Source organism: Sparus aurata, chromosome 17 (genome assembly GCF_900880675.1).
Source record: "Sparus aurata chromosome 17, fSpaAur1.1, whole genome shotgun sequence".
Lineage (NCBI taxonomy): Eukaryota > Metazoa > Chordata > Actinopteri > Spariformes > Sparidae > Sparus > Sparus aurata.
Genome location: NC_044203.1, coordinates 18,600,396 through 18,625,465, shown reverse-complemented (window position 1 = coordinate 18,625,465; position 25,070 = coordinate 18,600,396). Strand labels below are relative to the sequence as shown.

Here is a 25,070-nt window from a genome sequence, read left to right as displayed (position 1 = left end):
CTGTATTTTATTTCTGTACCAACCAACCCTAGTTTCCCACAACTAGTGGCAGTTAACAAAACTAAACTGCTGTTGGTGTGGGGACAGATAATACTGGTCGATGATATTAATAGGCTCAAATTGGTAAACTTTGTTCGATTTAATTAACCATAAACCTCTTTTGGACATATGAAGAAAAAAAAATCAAGCAGTAAAATCAAAAGCTTTCTGAAAAACAAGGTCAAAACAAAAAAAATAATGAAAAATGATACAACCTATACAACATGTTCAGTAAAGTTCATTCTCAAAATGTTTGACAAGGAGTACGAAGGAGTATATACTCATTAAATCCTACCCCTCCTCAATCCAGGATACCTTATTTATTAAGTTATGTTGTAGAAGTAGTAGTAATAATAATTACATAGCACCTTTTTGTTTACAAATAAAATACTATAGAGATTAATTAAAAGACAAAACATAATGAACAAGATAAAATACAGATAAAGTTGAGTTAAAAAACAGCATTATCTGTATAGAAATATATCAATTCTCATAATCTTATTTTGTATATACATGTAATAAATTCATTCATACATACATATATACATTGAAGTTAAAACCCGCTTCTCCTGTTGACAATAATACTTTTAATGTTTACACTGCTGCAGTCTGACTGCTCATCATGCCCGAAGGAAACACAACAGACGAAGAAGAATCACTTCCGCCGATGAACGCACCGCCGCGCGCACGTCGCAGGTGTGTGTATGTGTGTGAGAGGGAGCTAGCTTTGCTGTTCATCATCACTCGCATTGCTAAAAACATAGCAAAATTCCGCTTTTTACCTGGTAACGGACTAGATTTGCATACTCTATTTTTCAGTCGTTCTCACCCGGCCCTGCGTTGAGCGACTCCGGTAAAGAAAGCATTTTTAAAACAGCTCTGGCGCTGTTAAGCTAACGAACGCTAGCTACAGTAAGTTAGCAGTGCCAAACAGAACCACGCCAAGATGGACGAAGCTGCTGCTTCCGCGGCGATCGCAGAGGACGGAGCTGAAAAGAGACCCCACGATGAGGATGGAGCATCTGAAAACCACGTCGGTTCATCGGCTGAGGACACCGCTGACGGTGAGTATCCAGTAGTTGTCATTTAAACGTTTGCATAACTAACAAAACATCAGCTATATGTTGAGGATTAACGCCGGTGACCTCTTACACAAACTTCAGCGTAGGGACATGAAATAACACAAATAACATCAAACAACGCTTACAGTTACCACTGTTGTATGTCCATGTCTAGTCTTTTAGCTTTTCATGTTTATGTCTTTTGCTCAGTGCTGTTCATTGAACAAATGCAGCAACAGCCCTACATAAGGCTGAATCTCAACCATATGGAAATAGGCTAAACAGTATTAATAGTACATATAAATGGGGTTCGATCAAGCATAACTGTATTTAAGAGTGATACAAGAAATCCATTGTGAGCAGTATACCTAAAATAGTGGTTTAGAAGAGGTTTTTACTTCTGAAGTCTTGAACGATTTTTATCATGTGGCCAGGCTACGCTGAGAAACCAGAGAAATGAAAATCTGCTCTGCATTTGCTAGAATTTTATGAGCCACATAACATTTAGTGAGCTAAAGCACAGTCTTGTGCTTTAATACAGAGATAAATATCCACATCACACAGAATAGAATTTAATGCAACGATTTTCCAATGTTATCCACATAACCATCTAAATATCATTCAAACGCACTAAAACATATTGGAATCACTTTATCATTACATTTAGCGGGGAAACATTTCTTTACTGCATCACAGATAGGACGCTTCTTTCTTTCAGTGTAATACAATCAAATAATCTTATATTAGTGACACATCAGATTTAACCTACAATGACATGCCTTAAGCCACAGTGACAGACCATTCACGGTTATCTAGATTCACAACAATCCAAACAATAATAATTAACAAAATTAACTGATTGTTAATGTTTTTTATTGCAGTTCGTGATTTAGAAAAACTTGAGTCATAAAAAACATACTCTCTGAAACAGAGCTAAGTATAATGCACAGAATACAGACGTTTTATTATACATTTAGTAACATTTGTGTGGATTAACACTCAGTAGTAGAGCATATTTGCCTTGCATGTACAGCATCTTCACTTTTGACTCAACCTTAGACAATAACCAGTTGTCAAGTACACTGACCTAAATGATGAAGGCAGGGGAGGGAGTAATGTTCCTTTTTTTCTATGGCATAGCATTGCAAAAAGAAAAAAAAGCAGTCATTGTTGTTGAAATGAATACTCAAGGTTTTTGGCATCTATTTCTGTCGCCAGGCACAGAAAACTATTTTAACTGCTTGCATTCCATGCATATTATTGACCTTTCAATGTCAAAAACATGACTGCCACGCGCCACATGAGGGCAGCATCAGACTATCTTGAATCTTGTTGCTTGCTTCTCTACTAGTGTGTGTGACACTGGACTTGAGGTCCAACCTTACTAAATGTGTGCTGGTCATCACCTGGCAAGAAAAAACAGCTTTAATGGGCATGCATACGTGTGGTTGCTTAAACTAGATGTTTGAGCTATTAAAAGAAACAGATTTACAGATCAATAAAAGAAACTTGAAGTAATTTTATATATTTAAAATGGAATCAATTTGCACATAGTAATCCAACCCGTTGCTGTCATTAATATTTGATGTAATTAGGTATCTTTTTAAATTACAAATGGAATATTCCAATAAATTTGATTGTGATAGTGAAAAAAACAATGTTTTTCTTTCACAACCCCATTGCGCAATAACACAGCCTATTGGTAACGTTTGTGTATTTAAAAATACAACATGTTCTGCAGCAATCCTATCGTATCTCGTCACTGGATGATTGAACCTGACAGAGGTCATTCAGCTTACACACTTTTCTAGCCCTTCTATAATTTAATTACATTTTGTTCTTTTATGGCCGATGTTGTATTTCCAGATCCAAATGTGTGTAGTTGTACTGTAAACTCGATTGACTTTTGAAATAAAGAAATGATGTGCACCTGTGTTTTTGTGATTTTTCTTTTTTCTTTTTCTGACTTTCTTTCTCTGGAAACTGGAGTGGCTTTGACCTCCTATTTTCCCCTTTCTATTTCTAGGGGTTGGGGTTTTCTGCTGTCAAGATTGTGGAGAAGCCTTCAGAGAGGAGGCTGCCTACATGGAGCATCGCCATCAGCACCCACAAGAACGGGTGTTTTTAGATGACCAGATGGATGGTTTAAAGGATGCAGAAATGGACAGTGAAACAGCACATTTCTGTACACTATGTTCACTCTCATTTGTTGAACAAAGTGAGTTCCACTCGCACATGGAGAAAAACCACAGGCAGTCCTCCCGAAAGGAGTCGGCTAATCCTGGGACAACAAAGCAGCACACCTATGAATGTCCAGACTGTGGGAAATGTTACGGTGTGATTGGACACTTTCTCAACCACCAGCGCTCACACAGACAAGCCTCCAAATCAGTATTTCATGACCTTGAACATTTGAAAAAGAAGTCATTTCAGTGTGAGGCTTGTGGGCGGAATTATTCTCGCGCTTCAGCTCTCGATGCACACCGTCGTTGTCATGAGGGAAAACTAGTTAAATCACGAAACAGGGGTTCAGGAAGTGCATGTCACACTGAGGAGCCAATAGTTGAAGCCAAGCCCAGTGAAAACCAAACAGATGATAATCCTGAAAAACTTTTTAAGTGCTCATGTGGTAAAGCTTTTACTGCTATGATGCGCCTTAAAACACATCAACGATTTAGCCGCAACAGTCAGTGCACTCCAGCAGAAGTAACTGAAAAACCAAAGAAAAGCTCTGGTGATTTTTACTGTAGTGAATGTAACAAGGCTTTCACTGGCCATATTGCTCTTTTCAACCATCAGCGATGGCATAATAATCAAGCAAATGATTCAGCAAAAAGGTTCCCATGTGAGGAATGTGGAAAAGTATTTATGACTCTAACGTTTTACTACAGGCATCAGCGCTTGGTGCACAGTGATGAGACCCCGGCAAAGTCGTTTCTTCATCAAGTGTGTCAGCTACAGAAGAAGGCATTTGAATGTAAGGATTGTGGGCTCAAGTTTTCTAGGGCTTCAGCGCTCCAGTCCCATCAGCTTCACCATACAGATGTTTTCAAAGAAACAGAGAAGGGAGCCCAAATTCGCACACCTCTGCTGCCTCAACAGGAACCTTCGTTAAGCGAAACAAAAGAGATGGAGCAGATTCAAGTGGAATCTGTAAATCTTCTTCCTCCCATCATGGTTGAAGAAGCCTCGCATGTAAATGACACTGATGACGACATGGAGAGTTATGAACCTGGGGACTTTAATGTACAGGTGATCAGTGCAAGCGAATCTGAGGACGAGCCTGTCCAAGACTTGAATCCTGATCTTGAGCTGCTCTGTGAATCAGATCAGGAAGTAAGAGAAGACAATGACACTGAACTTTCCCCTGGTGGCGCTGGTACTATTTCAAAACCAGAGATGGATTTAAAAATTGTACAAATTGACTTTGAGGTAGCTGACGTGCAGTGTGCACCGCTAGCAAGGGAAGCCGAGAATACGACAGAGGAAAGATTTGATTGTCCCGAGTGTTACCGTTGGTTTTCTAGTGCTTCATCACTGCGTGTTCACAGAATGTGGCATGGCATACATAAGAGGAGACAACAGATTCAAGGTCAGTCAGAGGCAGTTTACACATGTGACACACGTGACCACGAAGCCAGTACTAATGCAGCACACGAGCAACACAAGAGCGAAAACACAAGCGATGATGTGGTGAACGAGGCAGATGGATTAGAGAAGAAAATTTTGACGTGCAATGAGTGTGGTAAATCCTTCTCACGTTTGTCTGCTTTAGTCTGTCATCAGCTGCATCATCCCAAAAAAAAGCAATTCCAGTGCCCAGATTGCATGATGTCTTATTCGCATGCAGCTACCTTGTTTAACCATATAAAAAGCTGCTCTGCGCAAAAGAAAGAGAATATTGCTAAGAAAGAATACAATCCAAAAAGAACCCTTCTAGGCCCAAAGATTTATCATTGTGAACAGTGTGGGAAAGGTTTCTGGTCTCTAGGAGCTTACTCCCACCACAAGCAAAGTCAGACTCAATGTGCAGATTTGATGCTAAGAAAAGGGGTCACGGGATCTGTCAATGGACATCCACGCTCCAGTATTAAGGTTGCATGTCCAGTGTGTGGTAGAAAGTTCAGACACAAGGGCATTATGGCAATGCACAAACGAAAACATGAGAATGGAAATCATAAATGTGAACTGTGCAACAGGTCGTTCCGTCTTTTTTCCAGCCTCCTCAGACACCAGGTTGTGCATAGTGACCAGTTGCTCCCACCACCTGTTAAGTCTTTTCAGCATCAGGTTGAGCAGTTGAAAAAGAACACGTACAGCTGCCCCGACTGCGGCAAGCTGTTTTCACGGGCCAAAGCACTTCAGTTTCACATGAAAAGCCATGGGTATGAGACTGGGCAGTCAACATCATCACAAAGATCTTCTGTCAAGCTGGAGGATCTTCAATGTGCAACATGCCTCGCACATTTCAACAGCAAGGCCTCTTTGAGGGCTCACCAAAAACTATGCCGCAAAAAAGACCGCCAAGCAGTCGATTGTAAGACAGAACCGTCTGAAAATTCTGATACTCTGAAATCACATGAGTGTAGTATGGATCTCAGTACACAAGAAAACTCTGAGCAAATAACAGTCAAGGCTGAAGTAAATGAAACAGACAGCATGGAGCTAAAGATGGTAAATCCAATAAGTGTCGACAATTTAGAAAACCAGAGTGGAACCGATTTGAAATATAAATGCAATAAGTGTGACAGAAGCTTTTCAGTGGTTGGAGCTTTGAATTTTCATAAAAGAATTCATGCTGAGGGTCCCAAATCTGTAACAAAAGCAAAATTGCCCATGTCTGTAATGCTTAAGAAACCCAAACAGGAAGAGTCAACTAAGGGACTGTTTCACTGCTCAGATTGTGGGAGGCGCTTCATCTCCAACTCAGCTCTCGGTTCCCATAAAAGATGGCACAAAGAAAAGAAGTTTTCACGCTCCTTACTCAAAGATGATGATTCACTGTCCGTTAGCCACAAGACAGAGGGTGGGCCTTTTCAGTGTTACAAATGCGGCAAACAGTTTTTTAACCTTTGTGTTCTCCAGCGCCACCAGACTTTTAATCCTCAGTGCCAAACCAAAACTGAGCCAGATTCAAACAAAAGTGTGGAGAGCAATAGCACGCAGAGTTCACATATTTCAGAGTTTTCATGTCCACTGTGTCACAAAATATTTTTGCAAGGTTCACTTCTGGCTGCTCACTATGAAAATGAGCACAGTGGTACTTTGGAAGCTGCAGATCATCAAGGAGACGGGCTCACCTCGGTTGATCCAGTCGCACAACAAGTTGAAGTCAACTTCAGTAAGAGAGAGTTTGTCTCAAAGACACTGAAACCAAAAGCTCACCAGTGTCCCCTCTGCTCTATGACCTTTGCCAAAGCAAGAGGTCTGCGTGCCCACAAATGGCAAGCCCACTCCAAGAGGACTAAAGGCAAAAATCTGCTGCCTTTGGGTGCTAAAAGGGAGTCAGTTGCCTCAAGCAGTGAAGTAAAGAAGACAGCAGATACACCAGCTGAACTCGGCTCTGCAGTGATGGTGAAAAATATCCCTGATGGCAGAGGAAAGAAGAAAATCCGATCAGACCCCCAGCCTATGAAATCTGTCACATGCCTTGACTGCGGGATGCAGTTCAGTTTTGCAGGTGCCCTCATCGACCATAAGAAAGTATGCCCGGGGTTAATGAAGTCCAAACAGGAGCCCCAAATTTGTGAAACCATGGCTGACGTTTCTCCGCCTCTTAGCCGTCTGTCGGAACATACATCTAAATGCCTCTTCAAGTGTGATAACTGTGGGAAAGCTTTCCAAACTGAGGAACAATTGGGAACCCACAAGACCAAGGCGAAGAGCCGGCCTTATTGTTGCGCCCTGTGCTGCCATGGCTTTTGGACCGAGAATCAGCTGCAGCAGCACCTCGCCTGGCACGACGAAGTCCGATGTCGTCTTCCCACTGAGCTTCGTTACAGGCTCGGTTCTGCTATGACCTCAAAGCCTCTAAAACCCAATGTCGCCTCTGCCGACAGCAGAGGGAAGACCTTTCCATCCTCCATGAACGAACCTGTGCTCAACCCAGACATCCAGTCACAAAGTAGCCATAAGTGCCAACATTGTGGCAAAGCCTTTCTTTCACCATCTGCATTACAAAAACATGAAACTCAGCACTGTAACAATGACTCGTATCATTGCTCCATTTGCCCTCGGACCTTCAGTGAAATACAGGACCTCATCGATCATCACCAGGAATGTATCGGTGACTTCAGAAATGCAGAGTGATGCCCCTGCTGCTGTCTCGTCAGGAGATCCAATGGCCTTACATGCCTTGAATGTGGAACTACTTTTTGTCAAGAAGAAACTAATTTGCACCAGCACTACAGTATATGAAACATGCCAGTGGAGTGTATTATACTAAACAACCTGAAAAGGAACAAAAATGAAGACACTGTAGATTGTAGATTTTGTTTGTTTGTTTGTTTGTTTTGCTTTTGTTTTTTAGAGGGAACTACTTAAATGTGTTAAACTAAAACTAAACTATGCGTGTTAGACTTTTGTTCAGGCTAAGTGTAAACATTCTTTCCCTATTTGGTTCTATATTATTTGAGATCCTTTATATATTTTTTTCCTTTGTTATGTTCCTATTCTCAGGCTTTCCTTTACACTGGATTAGAATGTGTACAAATGACAAAGAAAAAACCCTTTAGAGGTCACAAATGTATAGTTTTGCTTTGTTTTCGTTTTGAATAGACTTGTCAATTGAGCCTTCTTGATCTCTTTGGTGATTGCAAGCTGAAATATATATCTGCATATATGAAAAAATGCTCAGCAACATTTACGCATGTACATGTTTGTCGTCATGCATTTAAACATCCTCTGAAAAATGAGAAATGCTGCTGACACCATTTATTGGAGAGTTTGAGAGGACATCGAAATAGTTATGCACAAGAAGTACTATACAATGTTGCTGGTCATTCAATTTTGCTTGGACTCAACAAGGTCCTATTTGCAGAAAAGCTATATCAAATTTATGAATGTACACTGTTTATTTGAAGTCCTGCTGTTAACCTTTACAACCAGCTAATACCATAAAACAATTTTCACTATCAAATCATTGTATTTTACGTACAATTCACTCTGCATTAATTGATGTATAAGCTCCAGTGTTCTTTCCTTTTCAGCGTTTCTATGCTGTTAAAATATTATAATTACTACTTTTGCGAAAGTAGGAATTATGTTTATGTAAGATAGTTGTTAGTTTACTGTACCACTTATGCAGTGGGAAGAAGTATTTGTTTTTTACAAGAGGTGTTACTTTGCTAGATTAATTTAATTTATGATTCCTCTAGATGACCAATAAAACTTTTGACTACTTGTTTAACTTGCTGTTTCTGTAACGATGAAGAAAAGCTTCTCTAAAACGTTAAAAATAAATTGTTCAACTTTTGAGTGAATTACTGAGTCCTGTCATCAATTCAGCCTCAGTTTCATTGATCTGTGTGTTTCATTACCCTGGTTCTGTTTCCTAATTTGGCTCTCATCTAATAATATATTGTGTTATATTTTAATCAAATTTGAAGTTAACCAGTGTATTAAATACATAATTGATTTGATTTCCCAAGTAATTACTGGATTACAATTTTCTGTCTCTAAACAATGAAATAGTCTATAAAATAAAATTGCTAAATTACTGTAACAAGATTTAAATCAAATTATTCCTTTTTCTACCTACTTTTGTTCTTATCATTATCGCAAAAGTAATCTTTTTCCTGCCTTTTAAGATTAAAAATGTTAATATGGTTATTGCTTTAAGTGCTTTTATTGCTTTTTTTCTATCAAGTCCAACCCACAGAGCTGTTGCAGTGACAGTGTTGTATGAGAGCTACACTCTAGGTTTCAAAGATAATTTACTTGCTTCACAGATATGAAACAGACTAAAGAAATATTTTAGTCTGCAGTTCTCTGGGATTTAAATAATTAAATGAAGAATGCTAAGACTCGACACACTTGTAGTTGTCCCCCATCTGTGAACGAAGAGAAGAGCCACAACTCAGTCTTGTAAGTTTAAACTGCTGCAATTAAACATTTATTGCATTATTGGTAATGACCAGGCTTTTTTTTTATTAACAGATTGCAAACTTTCAGCTGGAACATCATAGATTCATGAAATAAAATCAGAAGCTATCTGCTAGTTTATTTTTGTGTACTAACAAGAACTTGTTAAATTGTTTATATCTTTAATCACAAAAAATCTAAACTTTTCCTTTTTCTTCTTTTTTTAGTCAATGATTCCAGCCATGCGTGCAAGGATTGTGGTCTGAAATTTACAAACCTTGAAGTCTTTAAGACTCACCTTCACCAGCATGCCTTGGAAGAGGAAGAGGAAGAAGAAGAAGAGGAGGAAGGAGAAGCACAAATGGAAGATGGCAGGACTCCTGAAGTGGAGCTGGACTCTGGGGGCGGAGACGATGGAGATGAAGACACGGGCGGTGATGCAGAAGACGGCTGTGATGAGAGTAGTTCATTGCAAACAACTCCCTCGGGCTCTGTGCAAGATGTTGCAGTTGGCTCAGCGAAGAGACTTCCAAGGGGCTATGCTTGCTCAGTCTGCGGGAAGGTTTATACATACATGGTTTCATTTGAAAAACACCAGCTGACGCATGAAAACCACTCACCCCCAACAAAAAGTCAGCCTGAGCAGAACCTGCATAAATATGAGTGCCCACACTGTGGAATGAAGTTTATCAGGTCAGCACGGCTGCGGGGTCACATGAGAGTTCACATGCAGCGTAGTTCGATCCAATCCAAAGCTGGTGAATCTAAACCCTTCAGATGTGATCAGTGTAACAAAGACTTCACTTCTACACAGTCATGGCAGATTCACCTGGAGCTTCATAAACGGAATCCATTTTGGTGTTTAAGTTGTGCCAGAGGCTTCAGCGATGAAAAATCACTAGATAAACACCTGCAGAGTCACAATGAGAAGCCACATATATGTAACGTCTGCCACAAGGGCTTCCAAAGGGCCGCACAGCTTATAAACCACTACAAGTCCCACATTGGAACAAAACCATACCAGTGCAGCCTCTGTGGGAGGAGTTTTACTTTTCCTGGAAATCTAATGACACATCGGCAAAGGCATCACAGAGTTTTTGTTGGATCCAGCGGGGTGCAAGCTATTAAAACAGAGAAACATATCTTCACAAGCGTTGAAGATAAGACAGAAATGGATACAGTCATGCTGGGAGAGGTGGAACGCATGGAGATGAGTCAAACTCAAAAGCTACGGGAGGATGCCGAGTTTGAGTATTATACAGACTCTGATGAGTCGGACTGCGGAGAGCCTGGGCATCACCTCAGGCCTTCAGACCCGCCTGGCTCGGCTCGATCTGATCCAACTGATGAGTTGAAATCAAGAACTGTTGAGTCACGAGCAGGACAGGAGCTGGACAAGAATGTGTCGCAGGAGAAACACGTGCACAGAGAGCATAGGTATTGGGAATGGGAATGTTGTGAATGTGATATGGGATTTGATGAAGTAGAGAAGCTGCGTTTGCATTATATAAAACATGCTACAGGGGAGCTACCTATACCACTGGATGATTTTTAGGGTTGATAGCTTACAGGAGCATTTATTATCTCACTCTGGTGACCACAATAATGACTCTCCATGCAGCTGATACACATCGGGGGAGTAGCTTTTATCCTTTTTATTTTTACATTTCTTACTCTTAGGGAAGGAATGTTTAGGGATAATAAACACAAGCAGGCAATTATTGTCGATGAATATATGTGTATATACTGTTCCTGGAACTTTTGCTCATTGTTACTGTTACACTGCATTAAGGACAAATATTCATGACATTATGTACAAGTATCTACGATCCTCAGCCCTTCATGCCTGATGCTATGAGATTATACTGCAGGATTTTAATGTGTGTTGGTGATGTATGAACTGACATGAAAACATCGTTGTGAACCAAATGGAAAAAAATGTGGAGAAAATGTAATAATGAAATAAAAAATCTGACTTTTACTTGTGGAACTGAATAAAATAAAATAAATTCAAAATGTGTGTAGTGTTTGTCTATGTGCAGGGGGAGAGAATGTATTCGACTTGTTACACTATAGAGTGTATGATGACACTAATCTGAGTTGTGATTGGAAAAATTTCAAGCTAAAAGTCTGAATTCAAATTGCTATTAGGCATTTCCTTTTTCTAGCATGCGCTACCGAATTTATATGTGTGTATATATATGTAATTTTACATGTATATGTATATGTGTGTGTGTGTGTGTGTGTGTATATATATATATATTTATTTTACATACTAGTTTTTGAAATCCATATAAACTGACTTTTTAATGTTATACCTTTTTAAAACTACCACCTGCAAACTAAAATAAAAACAGACAAAACCTGAAGATTTCATTAAATAACTAATGAGCAACTCCATGCTTAAAAAAAAAACCAAGTAAAGCAAAACTGGAAATTATATCAAAACAATTCAACAAAAAAAAACTTGTGGAAAAAGACCCCAAAAATATACATTAGAAACTTTTTGAAGAACATGTAAAATAGTTACTTTCTAACTCGCTTGTCATTGACAGTTATATTGGAGCAGAAGCATAATTAAGATATGATAAGACAGATTTGAAAGTGGTTGTACTTAATATTTAATAATGAATGACAGTCATAGTAAGAAAGGGAGCTTCCATGTATTTTAGAGCTCATATTAAAGTCATTGCTATAAGCTCACATTTGATGGTTCATCAGTCCACCACAATCAGCACTTAAAAAAATTTGAGTTTGTACTGTAAGCAATGGTGGAGATATTAATACAGTGAGAGCTAATGGAGCTCAAGAGACTTACATGCAATCTTATTATTATAATCCTGTCATTATCAGCTTATACACTGTTGATCAGCTTCCCTTACTGAGCAGTTTTTAATTCTAATGTTGTTTCAACACTACTTCAACACTCAATGTTACAGATGAAATACATAACAGAAAAGTTAAAGATTAAAGCAGTACACTAGCACTCTTTAGCTTATTAGATACGTAAATGTTAATACAACATATTGAAATATCAACAGTTGTACCATTATTTGTCTGAATCAGACTTCTTTATTTGTCCCGCAAACAGGGAAATTTCTTTGCCACAGCAGCCAAAGGACAGTAATATTACAATAAACAATATAATAAAAAGGTAAGAAATAGAATAAACTTGTATATACATATTGTTGTACAATATGAGCAGTGTAATTATAAACAGTGCAGCAGTGTTTTGTGATTTACAAATAATAATAAAAAATTGTCCAGTTAGTGCAAACCAAAAATGATAAATGAATTATGTATAGAGTTTTTTATTGAACAGTGCACAGTGAGGTCTACTGGGAGCAGTGCTGGTTGTAAAGTGTGACAGCAGCAGGAAGAACCTGCGACACCTCTCCTTCACACACTTGGGATGTATCATACTATATAGATGTCACCATCTCAGGATGTTCACCTGTGTGCAGGGTTGTCTGTGCCTGCGGAAATCCACCACCAGCTCTTTGTTCTTCCCAGCCTTGGTTCCACTGGCACCAGTCTAGGAAGTCCTTAATAAGTTCTCTGTAGGCTCTGTAGTCCCCATCCCTGATGAGGCAGTCAATAGCAGAGTCATCAGAGAACTTTTGTAGATGGCGGTGGGGTGCAGTTTACAGGGTGAACAGGAAAGGTGCCAGGACTGTTCACTGTGGGCCCCCCTTCAACAGACAGTTCTTAGTCCTCACATTCTTTGGCCAGTTGGTGAGGTTGACGAGGATCCAGACGTCCATAAAAAGACCCACCACAGGATTGAGATGGACAAGGACCAGCCGCTCCAGGGTCTTCATCAGGTGTGAAGTGAGAACAACTGGTCTGCAGCTGTTGAAGTCCTTTGAGTGAAGGGTCTTTGGTATTGGTACCACTTACAAGGTTTTCCACAGCAGTGGCACTTTTCCCAGTTTCAGGCTCGTGTTGGAGATATACTCCACAGTCCTGCACAGCTGGTCTGCACAGGACTTGAGGAGCCTGGAGCTGATCCTGTAAGAATGGGTCAGTAAACTGGGGGTTGGAAGAGGTAGGGAGAGGATTGGTTCCTGTCAGGTCGTTCACCCACATCATTATTTATAGTTCAGATGGGATTTTCCAGTGAGTCCATCCCTGTGAGGAGGATCACATGCTGCAGTATCACCACCAGTGAGCTGAAATCTTTGCTTTCACCAGGTCAATTTCCTAACTAATGACCTTAGTTGTTAAAAAATTGTTTAGCAAAATTGACTTGACCAGTTAATAACATTGCAGTTTCTGCTGTATATATACATCTATCACTAAATGTACTCTAAAATTGTTGTTTATATGTAAAGCAGGATTACTGGCAGTGTTTGGCCGTCTGGTTTTGTGTTGTAGTTTCAGCAGAGTGGATTAACCAGTTGGACGAGCGCAGGACTGACCCAGAAAAAACACAACTCCCATGAACCCCTCTGCGCCACTTGTGCGACGTGACGTCACGATGTCTGCAGCTTCCTCAGTGTTTGCTTTGTGCGGAGCGACGCGGAGATGTTTGGGAGGACGACAGAGCCCAGGTAACCTCAAATCTACATCCTCCTACACTCATACAGCAGCTATACGAGTGTCTGTGTGAGAGAGGGAGTGGGCGATGAGAGTCAGTTAGCATCTTTGGCGCAGCAACGAGCCAGAAATGCTAACATTTGTAAACCGATTATTACCGCAAATCGGTTAATTTAAGCTAACTGGGCTACCATTATCTGTGTATCTGTGGTTAATGTGGGGGTGTTGTTTAAGGGAATCATCAGCATTTTGCAGCACTGTGTTTATACACATCCAAGGATTGGGTTTGGGTCATACTACAGCCTCTAACGACTGCCCTCCATGTCCGTCGGTCCCCTTTTGTGAGACAAATGTTGTAAGCCCATTCATTCTGTTGTCTCCCAGCTGTCGCCATGCAGATAACAAAGCTGCTGCTCACCGCCTTCAAGAAAATCTACTTTTGTAAACAGCAGTCCAATTAGTTTGAATGATACAAAGATATTGCGTAGTTGGTATGTTTAGTTAGTATCCCTGTATGTCCTGGTATACCTGTGTAATTAACAGTCACTGTGTTTCTTTGTGTCACCAGGTTTCATAGAAACACATGAAAGAAGGGGCACTGGACAAGCCAAGAGGCAGGGAGCCATGCAGAGCCCGACCCAGTCGAACACGGGGCCGAACCCTGTGAGCACAGCAACCCAAGGGGGAGCCCTGGACACCGAGACTAAAGCTCAGCCAGCACAAAGTGAACCAGATGCACAAAAAGTGGAGAACAAATCAGCAGCTCCTGCTGAGACCAACACACCAGTCACACCACAGGAAAATGGGATGGGGGCTGAAGCAACCGCGAGTGTGGCGGGCTCACAGGCAGTGGAGAATGAGCCACTGACTGAGCCCTCAGATAACACTGCAGGAATGGAGCTGGACTCTGCTTCAAAGCCAAATGCTTCCATTGAACCAGTACCTGATATGAATACAAACCCTGGTTGTGATGGACAAAAGGAAAAGAAACAGGACGAAGGTGCACGTGATGGTAGGAAATATGTTCCTTCCAAGAAGGCGATGGTAGATCCTCTGAAGATAGACATGTCAAAACATCTGGCTACGCCTCTCACATGTGAGTATTACTGTGTATATGTGTTGTTCTATGTTACATCCTTCTCAACAGGGCATGGGCTGAGATGCCAGTTTGGTGCATTTATTTAAGTTTAGAACCAGGCACTACATATGAAAGTTAAAATATAGCAGCACTCTAAGTCACATTTCTTGTTAGAGAGGTTTGGATGTTATAGAAACTATTAGAAATCTACTGTGAATTTTGACAGTAGTGTAGTGATTACTGCGATTTACTGTGTTAGTTACTGTATTTTTTTTACAGTAGCATATTGGTTCCCTTTGTTTTTCAACAGTAGTTTGATGATTACTGTGATTTTTACTGTAGCTGCTGTTTTTGGTTAAATACACAATACTCCTACAGTAATTACTTGTGCACAGTCATTATTGTGGAATTAATTTTTAACAGTTTTCTTTTTGCAAGACAAATGTGCTTTTGAAATAACACTGATGTTTTGTTTTACCATGCTTACACATTATGAAGTTTGGCTAAACCTGTACAGTTAATAGTTTCTGGTGTTCAGTAGCAGCCAAACAAAGCACTGCAGGTTAGAGCTGGACTAATATTTTGGTTAGGCTGCCCCTGAGCAGTTATCTCATTTCATCAAAATAAACCCATTAAAAGAGCTCTCATCAAAATGTTATTTCTTTAAGATTCATGAAAACAATTGGCTTATTTAATATTATCATATTTTAAACTCTTACATATATACTGGTGTATACATTAATTCAAAAATGCAACACTTTGGTTCTGATTCAAGATTCTGTTTCTGTAGTCACAACTCTGTGGTCTCTCTTAATGTCCCGCCCACAACAATATCTGATTGGTTACATGTCACAAGTAAAAGCCTATCAGCACTGAAAAATCAGAATCTGTAAAGTGACTCAAGTTATCAAATGAATATAATGGATTAGAAGTATAAATTGGCAGACAATGGTAAAGTAAAGTACCCAAAAATTGTGCTTTAGTGAAGTACTTGAGTGTAATTAGTTACATTGTATCACTGGCTATGCTAAATGTTGACACTATTTTATTTTTAGCGCTCATGTACAGTATATTGGTTCCAGATATTAGTCATTGGTCTCCTTGATTACAAATGATCTGTATCATATCTGCAACGTATCCATCGATCCCTGTCTTGCTGGTAAGGGGAAGTTGTAGAAATGGTGGGGTCTCCTTTTGCTAATGGTTTTGTGTGTTTACTTTATGAAGGTACCCATCTGTTTGTAAAGCCACCATATTTACCCTCAAGTTTTTTTGTGCAAGCCTTTATGCTTTCTACAAATACTTTATTACGTACTTTTTTTAAGAATATGGATGTATGTAAATCACATATACAAATTATCCCCCTCCTGTCCTGTTTCCCTCCAGCATCTCAGCTCTCCCTGCAGTGCATGGAGTGCCACATAATCTTCAGTGACCACAAGAGCAAAGAGCGTCATCTCAAGTTGAGCCACCCGGCAGAATATGAACATTGCATACTGAGAAATGCCCTTTTTGCTTGCTATGTCTGTGACCGCCACTTCACCAACTCGACAGAACTCATGGCCCACCAGAAAGCTCACACAGAGAAGAACCCCTTTAAGTGTCCAATCTGCAGCCAGGCCTTCAACAAATCATCTGAGCTCACCTCTCATAAAAAGATTCATTTTGGCTTGGATGGGTATGCCTGTACCGACTGTGGCAAACCCTGCAAAACCATGACATTGCTGAAGTATCACCGCCGCACACACACCGGAGAGAGGCCGTATGTTTGCAAGGAGTGTGGAAAGAGATTCACCATGTCCAAAGCTCTGCAGAAACATTTAGAGTCACACATGTCAGATGGAGCTGAACGAAATGGTGAAGAAACCACAGTTAAAGCACAAGTGAAGAAAGATGATGGTAAGAAAAAAAGAATCGATTTTATGGTTGTCTTATCATTTTGCATTTTAAAATGGTAACCTACATTTAAGCTACAGTATGTGCAGCATGGCCGTAGGGATGAAACAAGTTGGTCTGTCTCTTGGTCAGTCCACAACTTTGGTTCAGACTGAAATATCTCAAAAACTATTTGATACATTTCCATGAGAGATTGACATGGTAATGAATTGTATTGATTTTGTTGAGCTTCTACCATTTCTTCCAACACAGACCTGAGGTTCCCATTTGTGGTTCTGAGCACAATATCTAGATTAATTCTAGTTAAATTTTTAATGTGTTAATTATTTTTGTTTATGACAAGATATTTGAAAAACTAATAACATCCCCATCATCTATTTTCTGATCTAAAGTCATAAAATGATTTGGGATGCATGATATATCTGGGACCAATACATTATTCGCCAGTCGGTAAGAACATTTTAATTATTGGTAATGGTGCATTAGAAAAAATAAACTTGTGAATCTAAAAGTATTGTTGTCCTCTTCACATTTTGCACATTCTAAGATTAATGTCATAAGTTATCACATTGGCATCTGCCAAAACAAACTGATAATCATTGGTTATCATCATTGGCCCTGAAGGAAACAAACCTATCTGTCAGCTCGCAGGAAATATACCACAATGCATATGTTTTGTTCCTTTATATTTTTTAGGTTCTTCTCAAAAGTATCCTTGTTCTGTATGCAAGGCCACCTTCAAGAGTACCAAGACACGGCTACATCACATGAAAACAAAGCACAAGGTGTTGCCTGCTGCAGTCAGTAATGCCCTCCAAGGTACACCCATCATAACTCCAATATCCATTTGCCAGCCAGCGCTACTACAGGTGGAGCCGAATGGACCTCTGCAAAAAGTTGATGCTAATATTGACACAGAGCAGATTCGCAGACTTATTGAATCTTTAGGAAATGTGCAGAAAGTGAACCAAGTTGTCATACTGGGGCAAGTGCCACCTCATGCCCCACCACTGGAAGTGCAACAGACATCACAGCCGGCAGAACCAGTGAATCTGAATCTCAATCCACCGCAAATAGATTTTATGGGACTGAAACAGACAGAAATTAAGACAGTTGAATTGGACCCTTCAAACAACACATGTGATCCAATGGAACAAACAATTATACTGGAACCTATTACCCCAGATGGACAGTTGGAAAACCCGTCTTTCTCAGAGCTAGGTTCCCAGATAGCAGCAGGTGAAAATATACAGCTAACACTCGTTCAGACTGAGCAAACAGAGAGACCCGGGGAAGGGGTGATGCATCAAATTCTTCAACAGCCCGATATTGGTGCGATTCAGCCTGATCCTATGGATCAAATGGCTTGTCAGAATGAAGACGATATCCTCAAACAAAACCTTGAGCAAACAGTCATATTAGAACTTACCCCTGCCTTGATACCAACTGATGAGCTGGAACAATCTCAAACTATGCCACAAAGTGATATCCTGTCCTCTCTTGTAGCAGCCACTGAATTGGAGAAGACTCCTGATCCTGCTCCATATCAGTCTGCAATATTTGAGCAGGAGACGAGCCTGCCAGTCCAACCACTGTCACATACAGTTGAGTTGGAGCTGACACCGTTACGTAAAGAACAACGGGACCTTCCACCTTGCCCATTTGTTCCACCAGACACACTTACACAAGCTCAAAACGAATCCAAAACTAATTGCAAAGAAGAGGTTGATTCACTGATGCAAACAGTAAGTCTGGATCAGCTTCACCCTGAGGTGGAAGGAGCCGCACCACAAGAGATACAGGAAAGGGCTGAACGAGAACCACTTGAACAAGACCCATCTGAGAATTTGCTGGGAGTTTGCAGGGAAGGTCAGAAGCAAGTGGGGAACCAGTCCAAAATAGAGGAGCAATCTGCTAAAGAAGAGGCTCCATCAGAACTTGAGACAAAGCAGGTGCCACAGATCTCAGAATTACCTGTAAATGTGATGTCAGCTCAAGAACTGGTGAAAGTGCGGAAAAGAAAGCCAGCCAGGACGTTTATCTTTCAGGGATATATGCAAGAACTGGTGAGATCCAAACGCAAGGAAGATTTACAAATTGATGCACAGCCTGCCAAACGCCAAAGAACCAGAAAGCCTCATCTTGTTGTTAAATTTGGTCCACAAAGCAAAGACAAGAAAAACAAGAGACAGAAGAAGCCATCACAGCAGCGTCAACCAATGCAGGAAGATGTGATAAGAGGTAAAACACCAACAAGAAACCTCTCAGAAAAAAAACTGCCATCGCAGAAAAGGGGAAGAAAGGGAAAAAAAGACAAGAAAGCAGGACATTTGATGTCTACAGCTGAAATTAAATCACCATCCACACTGGAGCCTGCCCAACAAATCAAAGAGGATACAAGGAAAAATAAACTGAAAAAGCAAAAAGAAGTGGCCACAAAGGGTGTCACACATACCAGTGAGCACAAAACTGAAGCCTCGCCTGTTTTAAAAAAGAACAAGCAAGCAAAAGTAATGCAAAAAGACCAGCCTAAAAATGCAAAGGATGGGAAGCAACGGAAAAACCTGGCAAGACAGGAAAAAGAAAAGAACATAGCTTTAGCAGACATACCTGGCCCAAACACAACACAAGACGTTCTACTTCTACTGAAAGGTCATAAACAGCCCCAGCTAAAAGTTTACAAGTTGGACACTTCAAAGGCATCAGCCCAGACACAAGACACTACCGCTCATGAGTCCCAAACAATGTACCAACAGAGCAAGGACAACAGACTCAAACATCCAACAAGTGAGTCTACAAATCATCTCACAGCAGGAGGTAAGAAAAAAGGAGGAAGACCCAAAAAAACCCAGAAAGCGCTTTCAATGTTGTCCTCCCTACAGGTTTCCCATCAACCACCCGAGACACTGCCCACCAGGCCAAAGACCACTAGAAAACGTAAAGCTTCCTTGAGAGTGGAGACTGAAGGTGTGATAACCTCTCATTCCAAGCGTGCCTTAGAGTGTAAGGACTGTGGGGAGAGATTTGGTGAAGTATCGTCCCTTCAGAAGCACAAGGCAATGGTCCATATTGTAGAGAGTCCCGGTCTCACTTATACCAATGGGAACATCTTTGAAGGCGTCTCCAGTTTGGATCTTTACCAGCTTCCAAAACAGCATGATAAGGTTGTTGGGGTGATTAATAATGCTACTGACTGGGATACTGAGCCTGAGATAGGAGAGATGGCATTAGATGACAGAGGGCGAAGTGTTTCTTTTCCATCTTTGATTCCATCCCCTTCTTTACCCATTCCTCCTTCAGATGTTGAAATGAGTGCCTATGAAGATAAGGGTGAAGGTAAAACAGGAACAGATTATCAACATCACACCTCTCCAGAGGTACACTTACCATCTGATCAAATGAAAAGCAGTGCGATTCCTCCAAATTTCATATCTGAATATCCTTCAGAGATTTCTGAGACAGGAGAACTTTTGACATCTGATAAGGAGACACAAGAAGAAGGTACCCAGAAGAATGCCAGCTCTGAGGCTGAAGTTCAGGGTTCCACAAATGAAGACATGAAAGAGGATTTACTTCTTGACGTAAATTTAGTAACTGTTGGAGAGCAAAATGAGAGAGATAATCCAACTTCTCATGACGATACTGTTTCCCAAAATGAATCAAATGAAACCTGTAATTCCAAGGGTGGAATCACTGGACGAGTAAGTAATGAAACTGGAAAGAGTCTAACTTCACAGACTGTGTCATGCTCCACTCATGAAGTAGAGATCAAAGAAGAAGAGGAAGAAATCTTAGTCCAGAAGAAAAAAGATGGAGGGAAAGTAGCTCTTGCAAGGAATGCTACAAAGGGTAGGAAAAAAGGAACAGGTCGTCTAAATAGGGACGTAATATCAAAGAGAGTTTCAGTTGGAGATACCGTCAGAGGAACAGAATTGGAGAAAGACCAGGAAGACTGTCAGGTAGTTTATGAAAAGAATCCTGTCACCTCTGATTCAGAAATTAACGATGCAGGTGAGAACAGGACAAAGACCTCACAAGTTCCAGAGACTATTGAAGTTGAGGCCAACATAGCTACTGCACCGTCCTCGTGTTTGGCCTCTATGACCTCTACATTAGAGGAATCTCCTGATGCTCAAGTCGTGTTTGAGCTAGAGTCGGTTACCACTAGTGTTGAGGAGGTAATGAATAAAAGAGGACTGCAGGGAGGAGAGGAACAAGACAGGGACCAGTCTTCAGGCATCATACTTGAGAAGTCCCTCACCTCTGGACAAAGAGTAACTGCTGACGAGGAGCTTTGCCTGATGACAGCGGAGGTCAATCAACGACGGGTGAGATGCTAATTGTACCTACAAATAGTTTGCATTAACAACAAATAATGAATTCAACATGCAAACTTTCTTTTGTTTTCATTCTAGGATTTGGATGGCATCGCTGAAAATGAGGTACAAGTCCTTGCGCGCCAGGAGATCAAGGTTGAAGAGAATATCTCAGATCCACTGCTGCCTGCAGCCGCCTGTCAAAATAGACAGAGTGCAGCCGTGCAGCCACAGCACCATCGAGATATAAGGACTGTTCTTGTCAAGGAGGAGACCACTCTCATGCTGAATGAGGTTCAGGCTGAGGAGGGCAGTGGACACATCAGATGGAACGTGGAGCCAGTCAATGAAAACACCTCTAGTCCATGTGAGTGTTAGACCACACTGTAGTAGGTACATTTATATGGTACTATTTCAACATTTTGGGAATTGTGATTATTGTCTTTCTTTCTGGGAGTTAGGTAATGCCATTCCTGGGCAGGTAGATATAAACATGGAAGAGAAGTAGGGGTAAACAGCTGACTTGGCTCTTCCGAGAATTTTAAAATAATCCTTCTAACACCCAAGCCTTTCTTATTAACTCACTATTTGTTTAAAACATACACAATAAAGGATATAGATATGCCAATTTGAGGCTTAAACGGGAACTTTGCATGGTCCATATTTCCAATGGTAAAGTTCTTTGAGAGTCGCATGCAGCGACAGTTGAGTGCAGTGACTTCCTGAGTCTTGCTGTCATTGACAAGTAAACAGGAAACATGGGGCGCCGTTCAGCTCAATTGGTAGAGCAGCCGTCCCATGTACAGAGGCTTTGTCCTTGCTGCAGAAGCCCCAGGCTGCTGTTCTAGCAATAAAGCCATATAAATGCCAAAAAATACGTGGCCTTTATAGTTTCAAACTTGGATGTTTTTGGCTTTGTCCTTTTAGTCATAGAGAGCGGAGAAACAACAAGCGACTGTCATGTCACCTCTGAGTTCAACACCAGCCAGTGTATCTTCTACCCAGTGAAGGAGGAGGAGAGGGAGTTGCTACTGGGAACTGCTCAGACCAACAGTGACTTAACCACTGGGACATCCACTGATGCTATGCAGACAGAACATCAAGCAACAGAATGTAATTTAGGTGAGTCATTGTCTTTTCCAGTGATAATCCCCTCCTTTTTTATGAAAGTTGATAGGAAGACCACTATTTGAATGTTGAATCTTTTCACAGCAGATGAAGGGAGCCATTCTGACTACCAGGAAATGAGAGTCAGAGGACTATTATCAGAACCAGTGGTCAGTGACTTTCAAGATGGACAAGGTTTGTTTTCTGTTTTTAAATGACCAATATTTGTAGCTTCTTGATTAACATGCTGAAGCTATTGATGAGAAATTGTCATCATACTTAATATAATAATTGATCTTCCAGCTGAGGTAGAGCATCCACCAGACATCCAAGAGTTTCTCCTTCAGAGTTCAGACGAAGAGGACGTGGGTGGGTTCGAATTGTCTGATCCTCAGCTTGACTCAGAAGCAGAAGTGATGGCCTTTTTCTACAAGAACCAAACGGACAGCACAAGTCAACCAGATGGAAGGTCACAATAATACAATGCATCTTACTTTTTATAGTTTTCAAACATTACAAACAACAACAAAAAACGTGGTAATTGATAGCTTTTGCACTGTAAGTGGTTCTCTCTCGTGTTGTGCTCATGATATTTTTTTTTCTTCATTTTCTCACTTAGTTTGCTATCTTCAATGAGTAAGCTCCAAACACCAATAGAGGAAAACAGGACAAAGGAGCCCATTGATTACTTCTCCAAGTATTTTGGTTGGGATACCTGGGTAGAAATTGGCAGTTGCACAAATAAATTGACTAACATGCCCAGCCCTGTCACTGCCAGAGAGGTTGCACAGTTTGTTGGGATTCACATTGCAATGGGAACATTAAAGGTTTGTGCTCAGTTGTGACCCCTCTCTTGAAGGTTGGCTCTGTTAGTTTGACAGGAAACCACTAAAAGCTTGTTTTCTTTCTTGATATTTTTCAGTTTCCCAGTGCGAGGCTCTACTGGGAGGACTTGACTAAGGTGCCCTTGATTGCTGACGCCATGCCACTGTCCCGTTTCTTGGAGCTATCTCGTAGGTTGAAGCTTGCTTCTCCTGTGAAGGATCGAGTCAACAGTAATGCTCTGGAAGGAACCCATGAATGTGATTTGCAAAATGTACAGCATGTGAAAAAACTCTCAAGCAGTCACTGTGACGTTTCTGAGCATAATGATGGACAAAGACAAGGGGACACGCCTGATGACCTGAACAGTTCAAAAACACAGACTGATCCCCTGTGGAAGGCTCAGCCATTACTGCGCCGTTTCAAAGAAGGATGCCAGTCGCTAGGACGAGATGGTCATTATGCGGTTGACCAATATCAGCTTCCTTTGACTGGGAAAATACACAATAAGAAACCTTCTCTCCACTGTACTACATTAATTGGATTTAGCGGTTTGCTCTTACACGTGGATCTTAAAATGGGTCTGGCCAGCAAAGAAGATGCTGTAGAAAAAATGGTCCCCAAAGGTAGCATGGTGTTTCTTTGCAAACAGGAACTCTCCACTCCTGCTATGCTCGAGCGGCTGTTAGTTGCTGGAGTTCACGGTGCGGGCAGGGTGGGAGGAGCCCGAGGACAGATCGGAGATGAGTTTGTAAGCTCAGATGGGAAGCTGATGTTACGCAGGTCACACTGTGGCTTCATACTTTCTACCGCTGGGAACGGCCAGAGGAACATGGCTTCACTCATTGACAACTTTGAAAAGGCCCAGATGTCGGCTCACCTCAACAGAGAGCTGCTGAATCTTTACACCATCCCTCTCACTGCCTCAGCCCCAACCTGCTGGCCTCAAGCGGTGCTCTGGTACCTAACAGATCTGGCCTTGGTCAACTCCTGGCTCCTGTACAGACAGGATCACAGAGCAGCAACTGCACCTTTCACTCTCATGGCCTTTAGACTTGAGGTGTCCAAGGCTTTGATCCTCTCCAGTGGCTCCGACACCCAGGACTCAGTCCCCCCTCAACCCCCCTCAGAGAAGGCCAATAGAACAAATGAAACACCCAATCCAAAGCTGGTGGAGGAAAGTCCTCTGCCGGATGCAGCCACACGGTACGATGGTTCAGGCCACTGGCCCGAGCAGCTTGGGGAGGGAGAGGGCGGCAGGTGTCGTTTTGGGGACTGTCAAAGAACATCTCGAGTCTTATGCCTTAAGTGCTGTGTCTTTCTTTGTATCTCACGCAACCACAACTGTTTTTTAAATTTCCATAATCAAGGGAGTTTGGGGAAAGACTAGTGTCCACTACAGTCTACTTCACCCTTATTATTCAACATTTTGCATTCTAGTTTAGAATGTAACTGTGCTTTTGGTGTAAGTAAACCCAGCTAATCAAAAAATGGAAGTATCTGCTTTGTCCTTACTAATTTTCCATGATGCCTTTGCCTTGTTGTCGTTTTGTAGGATTATTGTGCTGCAGTTGTAAAAAAAAAACAAAAAACAAACAACCTAAATGCTTTGTGATGTGGCTTAGAATGTCATTGAGCATGTGTAAAAATTAATTTGCCTTGGAAAAGGAAATGTAAAAAAGAATACTCATAGCGTACATGATTTTTGACATTGAAGTCACCACAATGTTTTTTTTACTATTTATTTTAAACTGAACTCATTCACATTCTATAATGAGCTTGTTTTGCTCTATGAAGTTGACAGTATTCAATTTCAGAAAACAATAAAAGAGAAAAGAAATACATGCATTGTTTTTGTTGTTTTTTTCTGAGGTGTTTGATTTATACATTGCACAAAATCAGGGAAAATCGTAAATACAATGTAAAAATACAGTTTGTATTTTTTTTTTATATTTACATACACATATTCCTATACAGAGACATGAGCTTATAGTTACCACAGAAATAACAGAGAGCATCGTACACCTAGTGCAAAATTGTGCAAATAAGTTAGAAATGGACTTCAAATGCTGGGACAAGTTTGTGTTTGTGTTTCAGGTCTATGGTATATTTTATATAAAGGTGATTTCG

At 40.9% G+C, this 25,070-nt stretch overlaps 2 protein-coding genes across 5 annotated transcripts; both read left to right on the top strand.

Annotated features, from left to right (window-relative positions):
- Positions 1-688: 688 nt before the first annotated feature.
- Positions 689-11,198, top strand: LOC115567083 (zinc finger protein 224). Of its 3 annotated transcripts, XM_030393312.1 has the most exons (3): positions 689-1,103; positions 3,127-4,692; positions 9,410-11,198. In XM_030393312.1, the coding sequence occupies exons 1-3, from the start codon at positions 986-988 to the stop codon at positions 10,735-10,737; spliced, it is 3,012 nt and encodes a 1,003-aa protein (XP_030249172.1). In that variant the 5' UTR covers positions 689-985; the 3' UTR covers positions 10,738-11,198. The 3 variants fall into 3 exon arrangements, with proteins under 3 accessions (XP_030249172.1, XP_030249171.1, XP_030249175.1); XM_030393311.1 differs by lacking the exon at positions 9,410-11,198 and having other exon boundaries at positions 690-1,103; positions 3,127-8,581; XM_030393315.1 differs by lacking the exon at positions 3,127-4,692 and having other exon boundaries at positions 691-1,103.
- A 2,412-nt stretch (positions 11,199-13,610) lies between these two features.
- On the top strand, positions 13,611-24,784 carry znf576.1 (zinc finger protein 576, tandem duplicate 1). Of its 2 annotated transcripts, none has more exons than XM_030394357.1 (10): positions 13,611-13,735; positions 14,290-14,817; positions 16,186-16,698; positions 17,392-21,023; positions 21,111-21,378; positions 21,939-22,133; positions 22,227-22,313; positions 22,422-22,587; positions 22,738-22,945; positions 23,041-24,784. In XM_030394357.1, the coding sequence occupies exons 1-10, from the start codon at positions 13,624-13,626 to the stop codon at positions 24,328-24,330; spliced, it is 6,999 nt and encodes a 2,332-aa protein (XP_030250217.1). In that variant the 5' UTR covers positions 13,611-13,623; the 3' UTR covers positions 24,331-24,784. The 2 variants fall into 2 exon arrangements, with proteins under 2 accessions (XP_030250217.1, XP_030250216.1); XM_030394356.1 differs by having other exon boundaries at positions 22,224-22,313.
- The last annotated feature ends 286 nt before the right edge of the window (positions 24,785-25,070 follow it).